General features: G+C 36.2%; 1 protein-coding gene across 2 annotated transcripts; it reads left to right on the forward strand.

Moving 5' to 3' along the window:
* Positions 1 to 1,802: 1,802 nt before the first annotated feature.
* Positions 1,803 to 24,948, forward strand: LOC148653443 (uncharacterized). Of its 2 annotated transcripts, XM_088648461.1 has the most exons (19): positions 1,803 to 1,932; positions 3,481 to 3,543; positions 3,912 to 4,005; positions 5,154 to 5,279; positions 5,818 to 5,889; positions 9,440 to 9,586; positions 10,085 to 10,123; positions 10,254 to 10,334; positions 11,305 to 12,409; positions 13,749 to 13,902; positions 15,541 to 15,675; positions 16,760 to 16,870; positions 19,597 to 19,636; positions 20,126 to 20,226; positions 20,668 to 20,786; positions 20,874 to 21,142; positions 22,586 to 22,676; positions 23,644 to 23,927; positions 24,354 to 24,948. In XM_088648461.1, exons 3-19 carry the CDS (start codon positions 3,927 to 3,929, stop codon positions 24,515 to 24,517), a joined length of 3,117 nt encoding a protein of 1,038 aa, XP_088504587.1. In that variant the 5' UTR covers positions 1,803 to 1,932; positions 3,481 to 3,543; positions 3,912 to 3,926; the 3' UTR covers positions 24,518 to 24,948. The 2 variants fall into 2 exon arrangements, with proteins under 2 accessions (XP_088504587.1, XP_088504588.1); XM_088648462.1 differs by lacking the exon at positions 9,440 to 9,586.
* The last annotated feature ends 5 nt before the right edge of the window (positions 24,949 to 24,953 follow it).

Here is a 24,953-nt window from a genome sequence, read left to right on the forward strand (position 1 = left end):
AGCAATGAAATCAAAGGTCCTTGAAGAAAGCAAGGAGTCTGGGGCCAACACCAGGCATCAGGGGAAGAAGGCAAGTGGAAGGAACCTTTTGCCATCACTAGGAGTAGCGAGGGCTGTAAATGGGGAACCTGGGCCCAGTACATACATACTGCTGCACCCATAGTAATGAGCCTCAGCAATCAGGGGGCTCCTATGGGAACAGCAGAAAAGGATTGGGAAAGGGGGTAAGATCAAACACCGGAGAAAGGCTGGGAATGACAGTGCAGTGGGTTGGACACCCGATGGGGCAAAGGATGGTGACGGTAAAGTAAGTGGTGAGATAGAAGAATGGAGAGAGGAAGGAGGTCTAGGACAGAGAGACTGCAGTTGTTCCAGAGCTCCAAGGAGAGGTGACAACATCAGAAAGTGTCAGAAGAGAGGAGCACATTTCATGGCGGTTTGCTGGTGTAGCGGCAATGCTTGTTAATATGACAGAATTAAGCGTTGGTATGCTGTCCTAAATGAGGCCCCATCTCACCCTCCATCTCTGTGGTGCAGCCACAGAGAAAGTATTCATGCAGGCTGATTTAAGATGTTTTCTTTTGATAAGGGACAGCTCCCAGACGGGGATCCACTTAGCTAAGCCTGACTATCATGATCAATGGTCATCCATTGGCGCCTATCTGTCTAGGGAGTGCCGAATGGACATCTGGACTGCATTCCTAAGTGTCAAGAGTAAGTGACTCATATCTCACCTTGACCAACCAATCAGGGACTGGCAGGGCGTGGTAATACCACGTGGGTCTCCAATGCCCGCCAAACTCTCAACCAATCAGCACACATCTGTGTCTTGGTCAAAAAGGGAGCGCAAGCTCAGATCGGGGCTCTCCTTGGCCATTTTCGCGCATCCTCAGAGACAATCACGTGACAACTGCTGTTGTCTGCAAAGGGACTTGGACTTTGTTCTAAGCGCGAGGCCGAGGATCCCGTACGTACTCAGAATTCTACCAACGTGAATGCTCCGCTTGATCAACGGCAGCCTACAGTTGGACCCTCGTCGACAACCTGAATAGCTTATTCAGAAGCAGCGCTGGACCGGGAACGAACCAGCTTCTTCCCAGGCAAAAGAGTGACATAGAGACTTTCTACTAGCCAGCCGGACTGCTGGTAGATCCCCTTGGAGCAACGACTGCCCTGCGCGCCGCAGTTAGATTCCTCCGCCCGTCCTACTCCGAGCTGCACCTCGACTGGTTGGCCGGTAGCCAGAGGACGCCGGGACAACGCCCATTGGACAACCGCTGGAACAGAGGCTGCAACAGAGCCTGTCAGCTGGTTTGGTGTTCGTGCCGGGAAATTCCAAATCCATTCACAGTGGATAAGTAAACCCCATGTTCTACATTGCGTCTCGAGAATTCAATTGTACCTCAACACAAGTTGTTATCAATTTAAATCATGAGTAATGTATTTACTTCCGAGTTTAGAGTAACAGTGGGTAATAACACTGATTAGCGATTTGGTAACCGAACGATATATATTGACATATATTCTCTGTTGTGTATCTCTTTGTGTTTGCATCTCTTCGAGATTATATACCTTGTATATTGATAACCCTCACAGTAAGGTCTGCCGCTCGTATCCAGGCAGACTAGTATATGTTTGGTGCACAATTTATATTAATAAATGTATCTCGTGTATTGAACCCGTGTGTGTGCGTTGTTAGTTGTTCTGACGATTGATTTTCTAAAAGCCATAACGAACAACCTCGTGATTACTGCTACAATTAATAATTGTCTCAGTAAACCCATCAAACCTGTACACTGGGAACCAACTGTTAACCATGGAGCAGGGACAAGTAATAAATGAAGAGCATCTTTTTCAAGGAGGAGTCAATTAATCCTGGCTGGCTGGAAGCTGGTACACACAAGGAGATGATGGTGTGGGAGCCAAGTGAAGGTAAGATCTGTCTCTGGCACAAACAAAAACACAGAAAGGCAAGTCTGTGGCAAGAGCAAGCAAGAGTGTGAGAAAGAAGCGGAAAGGGGCTTATTTGCAGAGCGGAAGCAGGGCCAGCCCTTGGCCTAGGTGAACTAGGCGACTACTTAAGGCCCCGCTTCCACCAGGGGGCCCCTTCAATGTGCAACACAACATTTTTTTTAATTGGCATGTTCAAATGTGAGTCAAAAATTCCCTGCTGTGGCTCTTTCTGATGCTCTTTCTGATACTGATCTAGGCTGTTATATAATTATTAAATTATAACATTATTAGTTGTGAATGTACAAGTGTATTAGTTTATTTGTCAACGTAGCACATGACTCTCATCTTCACCATCTAAGACAACAGCATCATTGTGGTTTCAGATGTTGCTACAACGAATGCTGTTTGTTTAATTTCGGAAAGTAGTAAATGTTGTGATACTCAATTTTATTGATTAAACATTGATGAAACATTACAAGTGACCTTCTAATTGCATTGGAAACTATGTGGTAATGCTTTAAAATTAAAATCTTGTAGTTGCAACTGGTAAACACACACTGTCATACCGTACTTATTGGGCACTGAGAAAAGGAAGGGCAGAGAAGAAGAGCAGGATAAGTGATCTCAAAACTGAGGTACTGTGTGCCAAATCAAGTCATGTGTTAATGCATTTGTACTGTATTTCATCTGGTTTTGAGTCTGTCAGATCCATGTCATTAGTGAATGGTAGACAAGCCACATTTTCTAGCTAGACACATAGACTGGCTAAGGTGTTTTACTAGTTAAGTTAACAGATTGGAATTTCACATTATTACTTTCAATATTAAAATACATGTTATCTTTGTAAAATGCATGTTTGTTGTTGCTGTTTGTAAGTTTTTTATGATGTATTCTTCAAACTGGTTAATAGAAGTTTTCTGGTTATATAATACATTTATGCTTTTGTTCTAAATATTAGAATAAGTTTGTTGTGGGAGCTAGTAATAGTAGTTTATGCACAAATTGTGATCTGGAGGCGCCCCTTTCCACGATCTTTCCTAGGAAAAAAAGCTAGGGCCAGCCCTGAGTGGAAGGGGTGAGATTAGAAGTCTGACCTCCTACTGAGAGTCTATTTAAAAACATCACTATATAAGAATACTAGTCCTTTTTTTCTGCTCTTCAGCAATATCACTTGAAAAATCAGCCAAATTAAAATGATTATTTCTGAGTGCAAAATCAATTAAGTGGTACCGTTTCTAAGAAACGTTGGATTTTATTTGTACACCAGGTGATACAATAACTAGTTTTTCACAAAGTTTTAAAAGAAAAAAAGTTTACAACTTCGTCATTCACATTCATTACAAAATTGCAAAATGCAACAATGCTGTTGCTTAACAATGTTGTTGTATTAACTATTATCAATATAATATAGATGAAGAATGGTTCGGTGACTAATGGAAATGAATGGAATTTGCAAGTCAAAATACTTTATTGTGCATACAGCGTAGATATGTAAATTTATTTATTTTTGTTCCATTTCCTTTTCAGATCTGAGAAATGTGTTACTTCAATGTGATCCTGACAGGCAACCTGTTGACACCCTTCCTACTGGTAAGCGGGACTCTGAGGCTTTCATTATACAACGTCTTAGTTTAGACCTTTAAGAAGGGTAAACACCTTGTCTTGTCTTGTCATCGGAATTAGTGTCAAGGTTTGTGTGTTTGCAATAATATCAATGAATATCAATTATTCATGTAGATGTTTTAACTGAGGCACCAATTGAAAAGGACAAATACAGCTGAAAGCATTATGTGAAGTGATGACGTTTTTGTAAGTAAGGAAGAATAAAATACATTTTCAAGCTCAATGGTTTGCTGTTACCCTATTGTTTTTTCCAGGTTTTGGCCTGCCTGAAACATGTTTTTATATCAGTTTTCTACAGTTTTTTTGTAGCTAACTACTTAACTTGTCCTTTGCAGAGCTAGATATTCATCATGGAAAGGGAAGCTTGCAATTACTTTGGATATGGAGCTCTGATATGCTTGGGTTCACTTCTGTTTCCTACTTATGTTTGTAAGTATAGATGATTCACTCAAATAATGAACTGATTTGTTGCTAATGTGCTCTTTTAATATTCTCAAAACTGGAGAAATAAATTCTATGTAAAATTCTCCTCATGTAGAGGACGAATACTCACATGCCCAAATGGTTTAGTAATGGGTTTAGTAATGTTGGAATAACAAATGAAAAAGAAAAGTTCACGAGAAGAGTCTATTCAACCATGAAAGCTCATTGTTTTTCTACGCAATTATTGATTCTAGTGAAAGTATTTTTTTAAAGGTAGTCTGATTTCTGATCTCCTAAACAGTTCTTGGTAATTTCTTTCTTTAATGGAGAATTGTTGAAAGGTGAGGATGAAATTTAATAGGTCTGCCATTAAGCCCTTATATTCTTACTGATTGTAATTTCCAATACCCACTAGTATTGTCAAATTGAAATGTGTTAATATGTTTTAAGTAGCAGAAGTAGCAGAAAGAACCCCATAAGACTCATTGTCATATCTTGCATTAGTGTCTAAAATGTGATTTAGACATTTCCATTTTATCACCAGCTACTATCTGCCTATATCCATAACTAAATAACACATAACTTAAAATAATAGTAGTTTCACAGTAGATTTTTATTCTGTGGAAATACATTTTTGTTTCAATTGACCAAGATGAACAACCTACAGATATATTAGTTCCAGCAGAGACAGCCTAGACCCTAAATCAAGTTACTATATACCAGTTACTATATACCAAACTTTCAAATGTACATGTAAAGAATTAGTTTACTGCTCCACATGCAAGCAATGCATCCAGTTACACATTTGAGAACCTATGGGACATTCACTAAGCATGGAAGACTCCATCATCAGTGAAGCAGATCAGTACTCAGAAAAGGTAGCAAGGTATTCTGGAACTTCTTGGAATGAACATTCTATTCTGACAACATCATGGACAGAATTTTTGCATTGCTTGCTCGTGGCACTGAGGCTCTGGGTTCAATTCCGGACCCAGGGTGCAATCTGCGTGCTGTTTGTTTGTTTTTCTCAGGCTTGTGTGGGTTTCCTCCATGTGCTTCGGTTTCCTTCCACAGCCCAAAAAACATACTGGTGGTCAACTATAGTATTTATATTTTGGAGGTATTAACTCTGTTTTTTCCTTATTTCCATTTAGATACTGATTCATGCATTGGGAAGCCTATTATAATTATACATGAGGATATAAACTCAAATAGAGGATTCACAATCATTCAACCTTTTGATTCTAGTGCAACTTCATTTGGAAATGCACCCTGTTCAGGTAAAATTAATTTGATTCTATACTTAGATTGGATCAACACATACGTATATTTATGCTGATCTGAAAATTCAAAAAATCCTTTGTATATCTATATTACTTTCCTCCTAGTTCTGACCTAGTACCTGACCTGAAAATGCAAAAACATTTGATATCTTGGTTTAACACTCAAATCAGTAGTAACGAAATCAAGGTATAATGAGAGGTTGCTTACTTTTCCTCACAAAATTTTATACAATGCAAAAAGAATTGACAGTTTGGCAATAAACTAGCAAGATTTTCTGACACTCTTATTGTGAATTTTTCATGTAATTTGTTCTAGGTGTTTTAAATGATACATCTAAATGATATTGTAAATGAAATAATTTAAATGATCATTTATCCACTGTATTGATTAGAAAAGTAATACCTATTCAAGCAGGAAAATGCAGAAATCCTTTTTTACCTTGTATAAAGGGTTTTCAGTTGAAAAAATCATTTAAATTTAATTTATTTATATTTTCTCTTCTTAGCAAACTGTTCATTTTTGTCTGTTTATCAGGATGCCCAGCACAGAACATTACTAATTTCTTGGAAAAATACTGTGTATTGGTTATGGGAAATAATAATACAGGTAATTGATCCATCTCTCTCCTATAGTGAGTTATACATGTTTTCTTAATTGTCTTTACCAATGTGACTTTCTCTATACTTTTCATTTAATATACAAATTAAAATAGAGTATTTGCATCAGGTTAACATAATTTTCATGAAGTCAGCACTACCTTCTTACTTCTATAGCGTTAAAGGAAGCAGAACAACTGCATATCATATAACTGATGCATAGCAGAAAACACCATAAAGAAATGCTCTTCTAGTTGTTGATTTTGTGAGTAGAATATAATGGATTATGCAAGGTAACAAGCTCTCAGATGTATTAAATACAATAAGTAAGAGAGAAAAAACTAAAGATTCAGGAGACTGAACCTCGAGATTTACATCACTTGAAAGCTGAATTGTCCTCTAAGATTTTCACACACATTTAGACAATTAAAGCAAACAGAGAATGATCCCAGTTGTCAATTCTGACTAAACTTATTACAGAGATGATAAAGAGCTAGTACAACTGAAAATGGTCACATATTCTGCCTGGATAAATCTGTTAATAGGAGGAAAAATGAGAATGAGGTTGCTAGTCTGGAGATTTTTGTCTTTAATTCAGAGGTAGCTAGTAGCATTGTTTTTATAAAATACAGATCCGCAACACTGCATATATCTCCATGCCTTAAGGTATTGACATTTTTTAAATTTAACTTAACAAAACGTTCAAACTGCTGCGCCTTCTTGTTGCAATGGCCATCTGGCAATTGACTGACAACATTATCAGTTTCAAGGGCTTAGACACTTGTTCAATCTTTGAATGTAAAAAGACATTTTAAATGAAACAAATGGAGCTGAGTTTGGCCAGAGCAACGCCATCTGAATGGAATGTGACCAAAGGATGAGTCAGCATCTTTCAATAAAGAAGATTTTGAAATATTTGAAAAAAATAGAACACAGCCACCAAGTCAAGTGACCTTCTTAATTAATTTATTTTTTATGCATGCACACCTTCACATACAGCATAAGCCCTTAAACCCTGTGAGGTTTCATAACTTCCTATGCTATAGGATGGATTATACAGCAAATTCAGTTTTAAAATGTTGCTTACAAGATTATTGGATCCATGCGATTACTGAGTAGTGTATCTGTGGTACTGCTGCTGCTTTACAACAGTGTCATTACAACAGAGTCAAGCGGAAAATGTTACACAATTGCTAAATGTTACAGTATAAGTAAACAGAGTGGTTGTGTGATGTTTCGTCTCTGAAATCACTAAAGCAATGCAAGTGATGCCTAGCCTAGCTTAAATGAATTCCCTCAGGAAATTTCAAATGTCAGCATAGTGGACGTACACAGTCTTTACATTTATTTGTTTGTTTGTTTGTTTGTTTGTTTGTTTGTTTGTTTGTTTTTAGAAGAAAACCACCTAACTGTTAAAAAAAAACAGAGTGATGAGTCATTTAAAATAAGTGGGTGGGAATAGGAGGCTTTCTAAGCCCTGAATATGAAAATTAATGAAAAGCACCTGACATGTGCTGTCACAGTTTCTGTACTTTTTTCCGTAAGACGCTCCTCTGCACCCCACCTCTATAATACATTAAATGACTGTTGTAAAAATCCTAATGCTAAAATCTTAAAAACTCCCAAATGGCTTGCAATCTGTTAAATTAATCAGTGTATATGTACTGAAATTGGTGTTTTCTGATGAAAGCACTTGTACCATTAATAAATTCATAAACAAATGTAAATGGAGATGCAGAAATGTGAGTGGACAGCTTCATCTATATCTCTTAAAAAAGAGATATCTCTTTCATATATTTTCAATACCATTTAAAGAAGATGTTACTTTGATTATTTCCCCCATGTTTCACTTTGATTGGTTCGGTGGTGTCAGAGAAGAATGGTTCTGAATGTAATTAAGTCATTTAAAAGACTACAAACAAGAAGAGGCCATTGAGACCATCTTGTCCATTTTGTAGTTAGTGTTTACTGTAAGTGATGCAAGGATCTCATTCAGCCATTTCCTGAAAGAAGTCAGAGTGCTGAATTCAGAAAAGTATCTGGGATACTCTGAGAGTATGATTAGCTTGCTCCATACTCCCATACTCCCAGAAACTTCAAAGTAAGGAGACATAGATGTCCTCCTGTTCTCAGTTTTAAATGTACTTTCACAAAGTTTACATTTTTGTCCTTAGTGTTTCATGGTTTGACACCTGTTAGTAAAGAGGTCCAATTGCAGTGAGTGTATCAATGCTGTTGATGATTTTCTGCATTTGGAATATCCCCTCATAGTCTTCTCTGTTCCAGATTAAAGAAATTTAGTTCTTTCAGCCTGACAGTGTAGGACACACTGAATATATCACAGATATATATCTGGTCGTTCTTCCCTGGACTGATTCCAGAGCAGTCATATCTTTATAACACAGTGACGAACATACCGTGATTTGAATTCTATGATATTGATTATATATCCTTACAGTTTTTGCCTTTTATAATGCTTTCTTCCCTACATTGTCAAAAAATATAAATAATTAAGATATAAACATCCACCTCAAAAGGAAAGTATTTTTCATTGGTAGTCCCTGAAAAGTTAATGTCTCTTGTATCAAAGCTTTCTGGTTTAATCAGAAAAGAGCTCAGTGTTGTATTATTCTGCAATGATCTTTTTGAAAACCTTCTGTTTTCCAACCTTAGTAGGGGCACCGTCAGACATCACAGAAAATAATTTCTTGATGTGAATTCCTCTTTACTCAGAATAATTAATAAAGGTCTTAGCTATATCTTCCCCTGTAGCTGTGCCATGCATAGATATTAGGCAGCACATCTCTTCACAAATTCCATCTGAGCCACAGTATCTTGTAAGAATTGCTAATCTCAGTACATCATTTGTATCCACACACTCATATTATTACACTCTTATTAGACTTTTATTGCATATGCCATTAAAACCATTTGCATTCCATAGTGACACAGTCCTATTGGCTGCCAACCCATGATTCTTGTAATTAAAAAGAGCAGTGGTCCTAGTGCAGATCATTGTGGTACTCTACTAATTACAATAACCAAATCTGAGCATACATTTTCAATTTATTACCAATTCTCAATTCAAACAAAATCATTTCCCTGAATGCCTACTACTCATAATATTAAATTTAATGTTTTATTTATATACTTTATCAGAAGCCTTCCAAAAATCTATATACACCATATTATCTGCTCTCTGTGTATTTATTAATGGTGTGGTTTGTTGAAATAACTCTTACAAGTTGGTCAAGCAAGACCTACCTTTTAAAATCCATGATGATAGGATATGATTTCCATATGTTATGAAGTGATTAATCCTCTTAGGTCTCATAGTTTCCATAGCCTTACCTACAAATAGAGCAAGCAAATATGTAAGCACAAATACAGCATGTAAAAAAATCCTGGTCTTTTAGATTTCCTGCAAATATTTATTTCCTTTTGCTTCAACTTGCTTTTTAAGAGTGATCACACATCTACCTTTTTAATACTTTTGTCCTAATGTTTGATTCCTTATTTGCATCAGATACTTTTAATGGAATTTATATTTGCATTACCAGGTAACGATGAGTTAATTGATGTAGAAAAAAATGGAAGCTCATATTACATATATTTGAAAAAAAACAACATTTCTATGGTTCCAATATTGCGGCTCATACATGGATGTGAAAATCTAACAGAATTATTGTGCCCTGAACGATTTTCAGGTACATTTTAAATATTTATCTGCTGATTTTTTCATTATTTTTAATCAATTTAACACTTTAGAAACAGTAACTGTTGATTCATTTTCCATTTTTGGGACCTTTATGAGAAAAAGAAGCAAAGCAAATCTGTTCAAATCTTTCTTGAAGACAGTAAGAGCAGATATCTAAGCTCTTAAATTGTCTAACAGCGCCACCTGTTAAAATGACTGTGCATGTCTGCTGTTAGACATCTAAGTACAGTGCAGTACTTTCTATTTATAAAAAATAAGTGAAACGGAGCTATTTTGACTAGATTTCAATTGCTGTTAACAACATGGATCACTTAGTTAATTGTGTATGTTATTTTTTTCCTTGGCTTATTAAAAATCATGTGAGTTTACTTTCATTAACCAGCTGTACTTTCTTGGTGTTAAGTTTACATTTTATATGATCAACCAAAATCCCTGTAGACTGAACTATATGTTTGTGACAACTTCAGCATTTGTGTATTCTTTACAGAGCCATGTCAAAATTGTAATGAAAGTGAAAACCTTACAGGTACAGATGTCTTTATTACTTAAACATATTATGCTTATGGATATGTTTTATTATTTTATAAATAAGTCATCTGCTTTATTAATCACTGTGTATTTTGTATGTTGATTTACTTTTTAATTCAATCTCTCAGGAAACTGCACAGTTACATGCTTCAGTCCATCAGATGTATGTGCTGTTAACAAGACTCCATTTAATGAAAGCATTTGCAAAGGTAAATGTTTCTTATTCATCAGACAAATGTTCAAATTGTAATATGTACAGGTACGTCACATAATGTTTTACAAGAAATTATTTTTAAGAATTCTTACAATCCACAGATAGATTTACCGTTCAATAATGTTATGGAGGAAAGCAAAACAAAAGCATTTTAGCAATGTTATTGTCAATTTTTATTGTGCTGTTAAGGATATCTTTTAGGCTTAGTCCATATGTCTTCTACTGCTGAGCTATGAAGTTCTGAGAATATGAGCTTGTCTACTTGAAACAGACATTTCCAAACATTTTATAAAAATCACATATGACACAAACATGCTTGACAACTCCCAGAAAAGGATAAGAGACAAGGCAGCACCTGATTCAAAAACTGGTACTGTGCACTGGACAAATAAAACAGAAATACCCAAGCATGGTATCTGACTACTCAGGAGATATTGTTGCCATGAGAATATAGTTTTCAGCATCTTACAGAAGACACTACATGTTCAAAGGCATACAATATGGTGACCATAAAATAAGTTAATCTCTTTTTTGTGATAAAGAGCTATCGAAGATTCTCATCACAATGAGCACACATAGTGTATCCAGCACTACTTTCAATTATAATTAATTTTAAATTAATAATTTAATTATATCAAATAAAGAGTGTTTTTCAGAAATCAAGTTATTTCCCTTCATTCAGCACTTCATAGCAGTGTTGCAGCATAAGCTGGAATGTTTTTTGGTTACTGGTAAGCACCATAAACAAAGACCAATGTAATCCTAATAATATTCACCAGAATAGTCAGTGTACAATATCTATACTATCATCTGATGAGGTGTGATGTGTTGTCTACCTGTGGGACAGGTTTTTTGGTGTCTTTGATTCCAGAAGATTGTTAACATTTACATAGAATCAGTTTTCTCCAATATTTAGCACTTTGGAACAAGATTCTCTTCTCTAATTTTCCAATGTGTTTTTGCAGCAAGACCTTTTGATTCTTACATCATCAATATTACACTGTGGACAGCTAGAAAAACATTTAATATGAGTTGTATTAGATGCCAATCTGACAACATCCTAACATCACCAATTACTGTATCCCTACCATTTAAAAGTCCAATGGCTACAGTAACTACATGTATTAACCCACCAACAACAAGTGGAGCATTCCCAACAACATCATTATCAACTACTGCCCATTCTACAGTAACAAGTGCATCATCAAAAACATCAACGACAACTGCACAGTGTACAAAAACAAACACTGCATCTCCAACATCATCAACAACTGCACAGTCTACAGTAACAAGTGCTGCATCTCCAACATCCTCATCAACTGCACAGTCTACAGTAACAAGTGCTGAATCTCCAACATTGTCAACAACTGCACAGTCCACAGCAGCACGTACTGCATCTCCAACATCATCAATAACTGTACAGTCTACAGTAACAAGTGCTGCATCTCCAGCATCATCAACAACTGTACAGTCTACAGTAACAAGTGCTGCATCTCCAACATCATCAACAACTGTACAGTCTACAGTAACAAGTGCTGCATCTCCAGCATCATCAACAACTGTACAGTCTACAGTAACAAGTGCTGCATCTCCAACATCATCAACAACTGTACAGTCTACAGTAACAAGTGCTGCATCTCCAACATCATCAGCAACTGTACAGTCTACAGTAACAAGTGCTCCATCTCCAACATCATCAACAACTGCACAGTCTACAGTAACAAGTACTGAATCTCTAGCATCTCCATCAACTGTAAGGTCTACAGATACACGTTCTACATCTCCAACATCATCATCAACTGCACAGTCTACAGTAACAAGTGCTGAATCTCCAACATCGTCAACAACTGCACAGTCTACAGTAACAAGTGCTGAATCTCCAACATCGTCAACAACTGCACAGTCTACAGTAACAAGTACTGCATCTCTAACATCATCAACAACTGCACAGTCCACAGCAGCACATACTGCATCTCAAATATCATCAACAGCTGTACAGTCTACAGTAACAAGTACTGCATCCCCTCAGCTACCTTTCAAAAATGATACCATAAAAGCAGAAGATGCTTCGTAAGTAACATATATGTCTTTTATGTGCTTCCTATACAGAGTGGTGTAGCAGTCTTCCAGACACAGGACAATAAAAACATGGCCAAAAAGTTTTTAAAAAACAAAGTTCATAGAAGTTACTCTTCTGCTGTGAGCCTTTTGGGTAAAAAACAAAAATAAAAACCAAATATATCAAAATGAACAAAACTGGAGATTGTTGAGGTTGCTCAGGGTGGCATTGGGAGCAAGACAGCCCCACCACTTGGGAAAGAGTTTAAAAAGGGTGAAGAGCCACTACAGTAAATGATGGTAATTACCACAGCTGCTGACAGAAGCCTTATCATCTCAAATGTTTATCAAGATTATAAATAAGCAATTTAGATTACTCCATATAAAGTTCATTAGAAAGATGTTTTTCCCAGACATGTATACAACTTGGCTTCAAATATGACTTCATTTTTCAGCATGTATATTGTGAAACTATCAACAGTTTTAATCGATTTAAATTTTAAATAAATGTATCGTGAAACCGTGTCCATATTATTATAGCCTATTCTTCTCAGGTTAAAAAGGTTTTATCCTTGGCCTACTTCATATGTTATATGCTCCACTTCATAGTATAAACTTCAGAATAATATGAAAAGAAGGTGGGTGGATTTTTCTAAACTACAACTGCGGTTTGTGTTGTAATCCCAGAATATAGAGAATTAATAGGGGTTCTATCAGAGGCAATCTTTGTGCAGTATTGTAAAACATTGTCAGAAATTGGTCTGGATTCAACCAAAAGTACAAATGAGACCTATCTTGTTTTTTGTAATAGAATAATGTGCAGTGTTTTTCTTTTCTTCTTCTTTTTTTTATTTGTATTCTATTTAAATGTGTCCATAAAGGAAATTCCCTCAGGGGACAATAAAAATCTTATCTTATCTATCAGCTGTAGACATTGAACCCTTTTTCAGCTTTCTTTGGCTGTTGATGGCCTAGCTTTGTGGTGTAGTCTTTGGAAATATTTGTCATATTAGCCCTTCAAAAAACCAAACAGTTTTTATGCTGAAAATCCTGCTTGACATTGAAGTGGAAGTTCATTGTACACAAAGTTGTTTTCAAAATCCTTTAAACAGAGCTTAATGAAATATCGCTGAAAAATTTGTAAAGCAGTTTAAAGTAGTTTGTACTTAAATTTCATGGCATTAGTTTTCTTATGAATCTGTTCTAGAACTGATCATGTGTGTGTGTCCTAATGTTTTAGGTTCTGTAAAGCAATTAACTTTATTAAATTAAGAAAATTTGTTTCCTAGCATGCTTTGACACAACTTAAGGTACAGTATCAAATACTAATTAAAATCATACTTTTTCACAGAATGTTCATGAGCAATCTCTCAGCAGTAGCTGATAATATGACAGAGGGTCAGATTGTCATATACAGCTCAGAGAATGTCAAAGGGATTGTGGTAAAACCCAGGATATCAGAATCAAAAACTATTGTTTTTGGGATAACATCAAAGAGAGTAATGGTGAGTATTCATTTGTTGACCAATATAATCTAGTGTATAGAGATACATCATGCTATATATGACATCATTGGTTTACTGGGTCTCACTGGCTCTTTTGAGGGTGAAATATCTGAGAAAGATTAATATTTAAAATTGTTACTTAATTTAAAATGTTTGATTGCTCCTCAGTAATACAAACCACATCAAATGTAAAGTCCTGCAAGAACTGGTTTTATCTGTACAATAAGCTACAGTGTTCGGTTAAGTGAGCATGACAAACTAATTATTATTCACTTTTCATTTTCACTCACCTGAAAATCCAAATTTGGACTTCAATGCTGCAATATCATCACGTACGCATCATCTTTCAGTTCAGGATTTGGAAGACAACATGTCATTCATGTTCACTTAGCACTTTTTAACCAAGCAACTGAATTAACACAAGAAGGACTTTGTGATAATCTTACATGCAGTTACAAGCTAATTCAATATCAGCCTATTACCTTATATACTGTATGCTATACATTTTATGTATATAATTATGTGTAGTCCAACTATACCAATCCAATTACATTTATTGTACAGTATATTTATAATAAATAGAAACAACCAGTTTCTTGTATTAAGGAATTACTTATTGAGCAACTTCAAATATCAATTAAGGCATTTTTTATTATTACGTATGAGTAGCAATGTAGATTTTCAATCCTTCAAAACTTATTTCCATACATTATAACAGCAGATATTTTCTACAAACATGGAGGGAGAAAAGACTGTATTTAACTACAGTAAAACACTTTACAGTGCCCTGTTACTTAGGCCAGCTTCACATGCAGTCATACTCAGCGTCATAAATTGGCAAAACATTAGCCACCATAACATTTGTTAAACTCCTCTCCTCTCTGCCCTCCTGTCCCACGCACAAACAAAAGGTGAGTAGACACACAAACAGAGAGGAGTCATGAATGCCGAGGGACAAGGTAGGGAAAAAGACCCTGTGCGAGGTCAGAGAGAGAAAACCGAATTCCTAAAGCGAACGTAATACAAATCGGGAGACGAGAGCGAGCCGGAGATCAGAAACGGTGGGTCAGAAATCCAGGGGGTCACAAGAACAAATGAGAAGTCAGAGTAAATCGCTACTTGGATGCATAGCTCAGGCTGAGGAAACCTCAATAGTGAGCGACGACAAGTTGCTGAGTGGAAGTTCAAATAGACAAGGTGAGTGACGTTAATTAGTGAGTGATCGTGTGCTAGTGGGAATGCAACGGTGTCTGCGTGCAGTTTGTGACATTATCCCAGAATTTCTAAAACTGTGTACTTTACATACAGGAAATATAAGAATTCAAGCAACCATAAAGTGTGAAGAAACAATCCTAATGTCAGTACTTAAAACATACCAGAATCCAACCCAACAGCATTAAGGAAAGTTGCTCTGAGATACGTTTATTATGCTGTGCAAGTGTTGGCTTCATTGCTTTGGCACAGTATTTGTAGAGGTAAATGCTGGAGGTTCTACAAAGTGAAAATAATAATATGCAAGATTCTTGTTTTTGAATGAGTAGTTTTCCAAAGTTTATTATTTCAGTCCTTCCATCATAGTATATAAGATCAGCCTAATTAACGTTTTTTAAATTCTTTAAAAAAATTTTGTGTCCTCAGATGATTAATGACAGCACAGCCAACTACGAATTCACGGCATTAGTGCGCATTCCAGGAGAAGCTTTAGACAAAGCAAGAAGTGAAACCAACAGAAGTGCATTTGTTAGTGTTTTTCAATTTCATGGACTTTCAAAGGTAAAGAAATACATTTCTGAATGGTCATGTAACCACAACCTTTAACAAATTATAAATTTGATCGCATTCTGTTCATGCGATTTGTCCTAAAAATACAGAACTGCATAAATGGAGCAGAAATACATAGATAGTTGAAGTCTTTCCATTATGTATCCCTCTTGCACCTCCCCCGCCACCCCCACTTCCTCATCTGCACCCTCGCAAACTCTCTAGCTCAATCCTTCAAATAGTGAGGGAGTTTAAGCAGCCTCGCCCTCACAGATAGGCTGCCATCACTTCAGTTATGCAAGTCAGGCCAAATACTTCATACATGTTTGCTCCCTCTATCACATTCATTAGGATCTAACTAAACTACTTGACTAATTACTGGGTTATACCAACATTATGTGTCAATGACCTTCATGAAAAGATCACTTTATTAGCCATACACAATTTCTTGCATTAGGAATTTGTTTTTTCTCAAACCCCAGCTTGCTCTCCATGAGACACACAGACAGGGAGAGAAGCTTGGGGTCAGAGCGCAGGGTCAGCCATTTATACAGCACCCCTGGAGCAGCTGGGGTTAAGGGCCTTGCTCAGGGGCCCAACGGATTAGGAATCCTCTGCTGGCCGTGGTATTTGAACCAACAATCTTCCAGCCATAGGTCCTTAGCCACAGTGCCACCACTCCGCCCCTAATGGTCTACATTTATTGAACTCTCATTCATTCTTGCAACCCACAGTAAAATTGCATACTGTCTATCAAGAACAGATATATAGATTAAATTATATACAGGGTCACCTGAGATAAAATAATTTCGGAAAGACCCTGACATAAGTGTTACATTGTTTCTTAAACATTTTTCAATTATAATTTATTTTAATTCAGAATTAAAATAAATTCTAATTGAATTTTTGGCACAGCATCTTTTGACTTCTGATTCATTTCCACAATTGTGCTAGGGATTGAATGTTTACCCTGTGCTAGAATGACTCGCTGTGACCCTATAAAGGTAAAGCAGTTCCTGAAAATGTATTGAGAAATTTAACTATTTTATGAATCCAGTATACTCTTAACCTTTGTTTTGTATGTTTGTGTGTTTAGGATGAGAACAACAGTCAGGTTTTTGCCAATGAGGTCATTGCCATTGAAATGGGAGCTAGAATTTCAAATCTCACAGACCGCATAACAATATCTTTCACAAATTTCTTGAAGGTAAGTTACAAAGGCTAAGGTTTGTGTCACGAACACGGACTGAGATCCGTGTCAGATCTTGTAGTAGACCCTATGCGATGTGGTAAGAGCTGGAGAAAACAGGAGGCGTGGTAAAAGGGAACACACAGGGGTTTAATAGTGCACAAAATAATAGTGACAATCCGTGAGACAGTGAACGGGGAAGACAAAGAATGGCATCCAAATCCAAACGGGTCCAAAGGCAGGTCAGGGCACAGTCCGAGAGTCCATCAGCGAGAAATCCATCCTGGGACGCGACAAGGTTAAAATTCCTGGGAGGGGGGAACACACGGAGAGACAAAACATGGAGGTCCAAGGGTGACGGGGCGAGATCCTCCAGACCCTGGGCTCAGGAAGTGGGACGTGTCGGGGATGAGGCTTATGCCCTCAGGAGACAGACGTAGGGTTTCCTGGTGCTAGGCGAGCCTTGCGACATCTTTACCCTAATGATGAGCCCCCAAGGACTGGAGGAGTCAGTCTTTAAATAATAAACCTAAAAAGGTACTCCTGGGAAGCTTAATCACAGAAACAATAACGGGAGTAGTGGAGCGCCCTCTAGGGAGGGATGTCGGGCGTGACAGTTTGCTAAAATGGGTTTGAAAGCTGTTCTACAACTAGCACAGACTGAAAACTGCTTATGACTTCAGGAAAGCACACTGTATAGGAATGTGGCAAAACTTTAAGAAATGTGGGATGGAATAGGATTGATAGGAAATCTGTAGAGAATGGTAGGCAGTTGTTTAAAGCTACTCATCTTGGAGCACAGAACAAATTCATCCCAAGAGTTAGCAAATCAAAAACCAAATAGTTCAACAAATCAATTAGGAAAAATATATGGCTGGAAATGAGTGGCTCAAATATTTAATAACTTAAGAAGAACATACAGAGACAGAAAGCACTTTATAAAGTGATTAAAAACAAATCACAAGCATAAGTTAAAAAAATGTTTAAAAAGCTGAGAGCAACATTAAAAAATGCAATGGAAGTTTAAATAAAAGTTTTTTCAGTATTGCAATAGCAAAGGCACAGTTAAGAAGGAAGTACTGAAACTGAGAGCTGAGAACTTAGGATAAACATATTTCCAAGTCCTAACAATATTCTACCTTAAAGGATGCAGGAGATGTTCATAGGCCATGTAAAAATCTCTACTGAAAGTGAACAGTTATGAGGGGATCTGATCCACGTATTCAAAATTCTAAAACAAAAACACAAAGTCAGCTCAGCAGTGTTCTTCAGGATTAATATTGAACCATGAACCAGAGGAAACAAGTGGAAACTATAGGGATGTGCACTAACAGCTGAAAACAGTAGGCACTTCTTTACACAAAGGGTTGTGGAAATATGGAGTAGATTACCCAGCTATGTTATCAAATCGGCTAGATGAGTTGCTTAGCTACAAAGACTAAAGTGCTCTTTAAAGAGTAGTTTTCAAATTCCAGGTGACTGGCATTCAAGGAAATACAGTATGTATACTTGGAGTAAGAACTGGTAAATGGATAAGAAACAGGTAAAGAGTGAATGCTCAAATATGGATGATTTTATTAGAGGAGTATGACACAAATCTGTACTAGGAACACTGTTCTTCTGAATTTGTATCCATCAGATCAAGATTTTAGTCAACTAGTCAAGTTTGAAGGTGGCACCAAAACAGTACAGTTAACAATCAGTATAGCACCTACAATGGAAATTCCAAAAAGATTTAGATATAATTCAAGACTGGGAAAATATCAGTGACATTTAATGTAGAGAAGTGCTGAGTTTTACCTAAGGTTGAAAAAACAAAGCAGAAATATGAAGTGGTAAAAACTGCATTTAAAGAAGCAATTCATTAAAAACAAGTAGTTTATGTTGAAGCATCACTTATCTTCTAGACAAATGAGGGGAAGCAATATAAAGGCAAAACAAATTAAGGATATATATATATATTTAAAAGTATGTCATGTACATAAAGATATTTTGTGCTAAAACTGTACAAAGTACAAGCGAGGCCTAATTTAGAATATTGTGTAAAATTGTGGTCACTCTGATACAATAATTATTGCAATAATATATTGCTCCTCTGAACAAGATAAAAAAAATACATCTTTTTAGTCTCAAACAGACAAGACTATGAGGCAACCTGGTTCAAGCATTTTAAATCCGCAAAGATTTTCTTTCACAAAACACCTGAAAGGGTTCCTTAGAACTTAGAACTTAGAAAAGGGCTAAATGGCCTCCTTTCATTTCAAACTTTGTTGTTACACATATAATAATTACATTGACCATAATCTACAGATATAATAACTGAATAATTTATAAGCCATTTAAATCATTGTGAGAATTGTGTTTTCATTTAAGATGATTTTTAAAAACATTTTAAACAAATTCTACAATATGAACCAACCAACCAACTAGGTATAGGCCCAAATATCAGGGATTTACAATAGTACATTACAAAGGAGTGTTGTAGGACCACATCATACGCCTGTTGCATTTATATTTATTATAAGAGTTACATATTGGGCACCATGTTAGTTTACAGGAATTATAGGAGTGAAAAATCTACAGCATATAATTGAAACTGCATCAGCGTGGAAGCCAGAAAGGAACAAGGAGAGTTTAATTCCGAGCTGAAAAGTGTAACTAAGAAAAAAACAACATTTCAGTGTTTTTCAGTGATGAGTCTTCCTGTTATAAAAAAATGAATTGTATTTTTTTTTTAATTGCAGGGTAGTGCTACTCCATCTTGCAATTCATGGAATGGTGAAGGTACAGTATTTTGCACTTTAAATTGTTACGGTTTCTACATTCCAATGAAGTGTGCCATATTTCCTGTTTTAGCATATTTGTTGAATAAAACAGGGGCACATTTTAAATAGCCAAACTTTCAAAAGCAACATTGTGTGGTGCATAGTGAAGTATAGTAATAACATGAACACAGAATAAAAATGGAAATCAAAATCAGAAACTATTCAATTCACAAAGACCCAGATTAAATCAAGATCTAAACCCACCACCACCACAAAACTTTAAGCAAGGGAACACTGACTCAGTACAAAAAGCCTATGGCCACAAAAATCTGCCTCTTACTCTTTTCCTTTTTCACAACTGACAGGTCACTTGAAATTCACTTGGAAGTTATTAAGGGCCTAAACTATGATATGCTAAGAATTTTCTCATTGACATATTCATATATTTTTAGCAAACCTTTCCAGTCTCTGGTGGATACAAACTGGACCCTTTTACACTTTCCCACAGGTACAAGACTTCAGTGGATCACGGATGGCTGTAAAACTGAAAATAATCAAAGTACTATACGTTGCAACTGTGAACACCTCACCTTTTTTGCTGTACTCATGGTAGGAACACAGTTGTCACTACGTATGTAGTGCCCTACTGTTATTGTATTTTACTTTATTTTGGTATTTGGTGACCAGATAACTCTGACAGCTATTTTCATTGTCTTTAATCGGAGTGTACTGTATCATCTTTTTCATGGTAGATGCATCTCATCAGAAGTGTTTTTCCACCTCATTTTCATTTTAGACACATAACAAAGCCTGGATCCAACACCATGTCAAAGGATTTGTTTTTTCCCTCTTTATGCTTCTTAAAGCAGCATGACAGGGCAGCTGTTTCAGTTCTCCTTCACAGATGATTCCTCCATATATTATTGGTAGAATTTCTGGTGCCTGAAATATTATTTTATATAATAGTATACTGCTTTTTTAAAATCATGCTCCTTCCACTAATGGATCTATCCTTTATTAAACTTCTGTTGTCCATTTTTAATTTCCTAGACCTCCGAGAGAACTATCAGTAGCTCAGATTTGAAAACCTTGACATATATTTCCAACATTGGCTGTGGCATCTCACTCTTCTTCTTGAGTGTGGGGCTGTTCATGCACTTTATGTTAAGGTAAGTATTCTTTTAAATGTATTTTTCTGATAAGAAGACCATTAATCACTGTTCTGTTTGAATAAAAAAAAATGTTTCTGTGTACAGGAGAGCCAAAGCCAACAAAGCAACCAGGATCCTCATCAATCTCTTCTTGGCCCTGTTCCTCTTGAATCTCACCTTTCTAATGAATGAGTGGCTGTCCTCCAAAGGAAATGCAATAGTCTGTGCAATCATTGCAGGAGCAATGCACTACTCCATGCTCTGCTCCTTTACCTGGTTTGCCATTGAAGCCTTCCATTTGTATCTGCAGCTGATTAAGGTCTTCAACATTGACATCAAGCACTATGTGTTAAAAATTACACTTATTGGCTGGGGTAAGTTTAATGCCTCACTTGGTGACACAACAGTTACATGGTACTACAGTATGTATGGATCACTGTGTTCATGAGTAGCACAGCTACTTGGATGAAAGAAGAGTTTTCAATTTGGAATTGAAGACCAAGCTTTGTTTTAGCACTTCCTTGAACTGGGTCATGAAAGACAAGAAAGTAAAGATGGCCAAAAGGCTTGAACTCACTTCTTAGTTCTAGTGCTTAATTGAACTATGCTAAAGCAGCACCTGTTGATTTAACAATATGATACATAAATGTTTCAGATGTTTTAAGTGTCCTTCAAGTGAATTTCCAGTTCAAGCACGTAAACTCCCGAAAAAAATTGTATACATTATGTAAAAAATCTTCAAGAGGTGCTTATTTTCTAAGTGACAAGAGCAAAGGACTTATAAATATGTTTAAAACAAAAGTTCGGGAAAAGTCAAACCCTGTTCTTGCCCACTTCTGATCTTCTGTGTATAAATATCACAACTCTAGAGCACCCCTCCCTCCACGCCATCACCTCCCATGCAGATGCTTCCTGGCACATCCCTCAAAACACAGCCGAGCTCCAACAGCCAGACTGTTGTTCCCCACCCAGTCGACAACCAACAAAGCAACGAATATAAACCTCTGTTCCATCTCTATAAGGGTGTGGGCTGAACTTCAACAACGAACTAGAATAAATGGTGCTGTGCAGAGACATCAGTATAACATTTATTTCACTTCTTTTACGACACCTTATCAGTGTCAGAACTGGGACAATGGCATTCACTGCAATAATGAAACCTCTCTCAGAGCAGAAGTGATAGATACAAAAAGCATTATCCTGATGTAGCAGAATCGTGCTAGATGGGTGTTTCATTAGAGAGCTGTGTTTGCATGGTTAGAGATCCTTTGAAACTGTGACCCAAAACTTTATGTTGCACGAGGATTTAAAAAAAAAAACATGCAACCGACAAGGAACTATTAATATTTTAATTGTTTTAGCATGCTTGACGTTTTACCTTTAAGTACTTCATGTTATTGCACTAGCATTGTTTAATGAAATTAATAGAAGTAGGAATTCAGAAAAAGCTTTGCAGTGTTTACCCTTTACAAATTTGTATTTTGTTTGCATAGAGGAATTGCACATGTAATGGGCAACTAAACTTTATGTGCCCATTCATGTTTTTATTATGTTCTTGAGTCAGTGAGTTACTTAAAGCCAACATTTTCAATAACTTCCTAGGATGATAATTTTAAGGTGGTGTTTGGTTAATCATAATTAATTATAGCCTGGAGAGTCCCAATACAGTTATTCTTATTCCGTCAAAACAGTTGATCAATAAGCAACTGTTCTGAGGGAGTGGTATTTTTCATTTCTACTTGTGGATAAGATCCCTTGATCAATTAGGCAGCAACAACCATAAGAGCCTGTGACATTTATGTTCTTATGTACTTTAGCAATGCCAGGATTAGTCATCATTCTCCTCGAAGGTCTGGGTAAATATGGTAAATATGACATACAGAGCGATGGTAATCAGACTGCCTCAATGTAAGTACACCATCATAATATAATTTATTCACTTTTGCTTGGGAATAGATTTATTTTTGATGCTGTTGCTGTTCATCAGCTCATTTGTTTCATATTGTATGTACTATACATTTCCCTCTGTATTTGTGGTGGACATGTCCAAGGATGTTCTCTTGGGAAATTGGCCCTAGGTTGTGAGTGTGTGCATATTTATGTCTGTCTTGCGATTGACCGGTGTCTCATCCAGGGTGTACCCTTCCTTATGCTCATTGCTTGCCAAGAGAGGCTGTCTCCCCCGCAACCCTGAACTGAAAGAAGCAATTAAAAATGACAGATGGATGTCTCAGTATGCTAATCACAAGATTCAATACTTTATTGCCATAACTAATTGCAAGGAATTTGTTTTTTACTTCCTCTTAAAAGCTCATTTATCTGGGGTAACAGAAAAATAATATCACCAAATCTATAGGAGAGGCTTTCCCAAAGATGGGCTCTAGCACTGAGCCGATTTTTTTTTCTCGTTGAGACGAACTTTGCTAAACATTTTAGGAAATACACCAACTTCCAGTAGAAAAAGGCATACAAGTATGAAATAAAATCAGACGAAAAAACAAACTTGTCTAATAAAAAAAAACAGACATTTTTAATTTATGGTTAGGGTAGCTTTTTGCTGGCTACTGTGTTCAAATGACAAATCATGATGATCTTTTTTCATACTTATGTGTATTTGTTCTTTATTGTGCACTCTGCTTATCTATGGATCTAACATAAGCATGTTGAATTAGATCAATTTAAACAGATCAGTATCATTCACCCCCAAAAAAATGAATTTTGGAAATGTGTCATGAATATTCATAAAATTGCATAGCAATGCTCTTGAAATGGAAGGTCAACAAATGTTATAAGCAGGACTTTCTTAACTCAAAACATTATGTAAACTGGAACAAAGCTTTTGCAAGTTTAAAAACATACTTTCCATTTTTTCTAGGTGTTGGATCACAGATTCCAATGTGCATTTCGTAATCAACATTGGTTACTATGCACTAGTGTTTCTCTTCAATATAATAATTTTCATTATTGTAGTGAAGAGAATAATCTACCTCAAAAGGACCAACATTGGTGGACCAAATGAACATAGATTAATAAAGACTATATACACTGTAATGGGCCTGTGCTGTTTGCTTGGAATAACCTGGGGCATTGCATTCTTCGGCTTTGGTCCTCTCCAAATGCCATCATTTTATGCCTTCAGCATCCTCAATTCTCTTCAAGGTAGGTAAAACAAATCAGTCATAATTCACACTCTAATGGACTTTTAAGAATAATTAAAGGCATGAACCCCTAACCAAAATCAAACTCCATTCATCTTTGAATAAAAATCAGATGTTATAGTATTTGTTTTCTGTTCTACACAGAACAGGAAATTGTTTATCAATAAATGAAAATGGAATTCAAGAATAAAACATGTAGATTTTTAAAAATTTTTTTCAAACTGAAAATCTGTTTAGACTAACTCACACCTCACCACCTATTAAGGAATAAGTATTTCAAATTACATAGCACATCATTGTGCTAATTTAGCCTATATACAGTGTAATATGAAATAATGAAATAAAAAAATGGTATCATACCTTTTATTAGTAAATCATGGATTGTTTAACTTCAATTGAACTGAAATATTTTTTCCTCCCCCAACAGGTTTCTTTTTGTTCCTGTATTATTATAAAACAAGTAAAGTCACTACAGATGGCCCTCCTAGCTTCTCAAGCAGTAATACCAGCTGGAGTTCAAAAAGAGCTCATTCCAATATTTATGTAACACACACACCTGCCAACAGTGATCCTTCAACGAAAAACCTCTAAATGAAAATTCTGAGCACCAAGTCTATATTAATCATGTTAACTTATCATTATAGACTTAGTATATACTGTAGGTAAAATATAGAGTAACAGATGTGATATATATAAATCAAGTCCTTTTAACAAAGAAAAGGCAGTCATAACCTGATGTAGGATATCTGCAAAAAAGTTTTCCTTGACATCCAACCTAGCAGAGTTGATTTTCTGAGAGAACAGGACTCACCTAATAAAAGTTATTTAAAAGGACACACGACTCAGTTTACTCCAATTTACATATTTTTCTTTCACTATACTTGTTCTCTATTTATAAAAACTGTACATTCAATACTTTAATAACAGCTTTTAAATTAAGCATTTTTGTATCTGTGTTGGGCATCTTATATAAACGGACCATGTAATCCAATGAAATGTTGAATAAAATAATCTGTCATGCATTTCC

The sequence above is a fragment of the Lepisosteus platostomus genome, chromosome 10 (genome assembly GCF_059453375.1).
Source record: "Lepisosteus platostomus isolate fLepPlt1 chromosome 10, fLepPlt1.hap1, whole genome shotgun sequence".
In the NCBI taxonomy this organism is placed as follows: domain Eukaryota; kingdom Metazoa; phylum Chordata; class Actinopteri; order Semionotiformes; family Lepisosteidae; genus Lepisosteus; species Lepisosteus platostomus.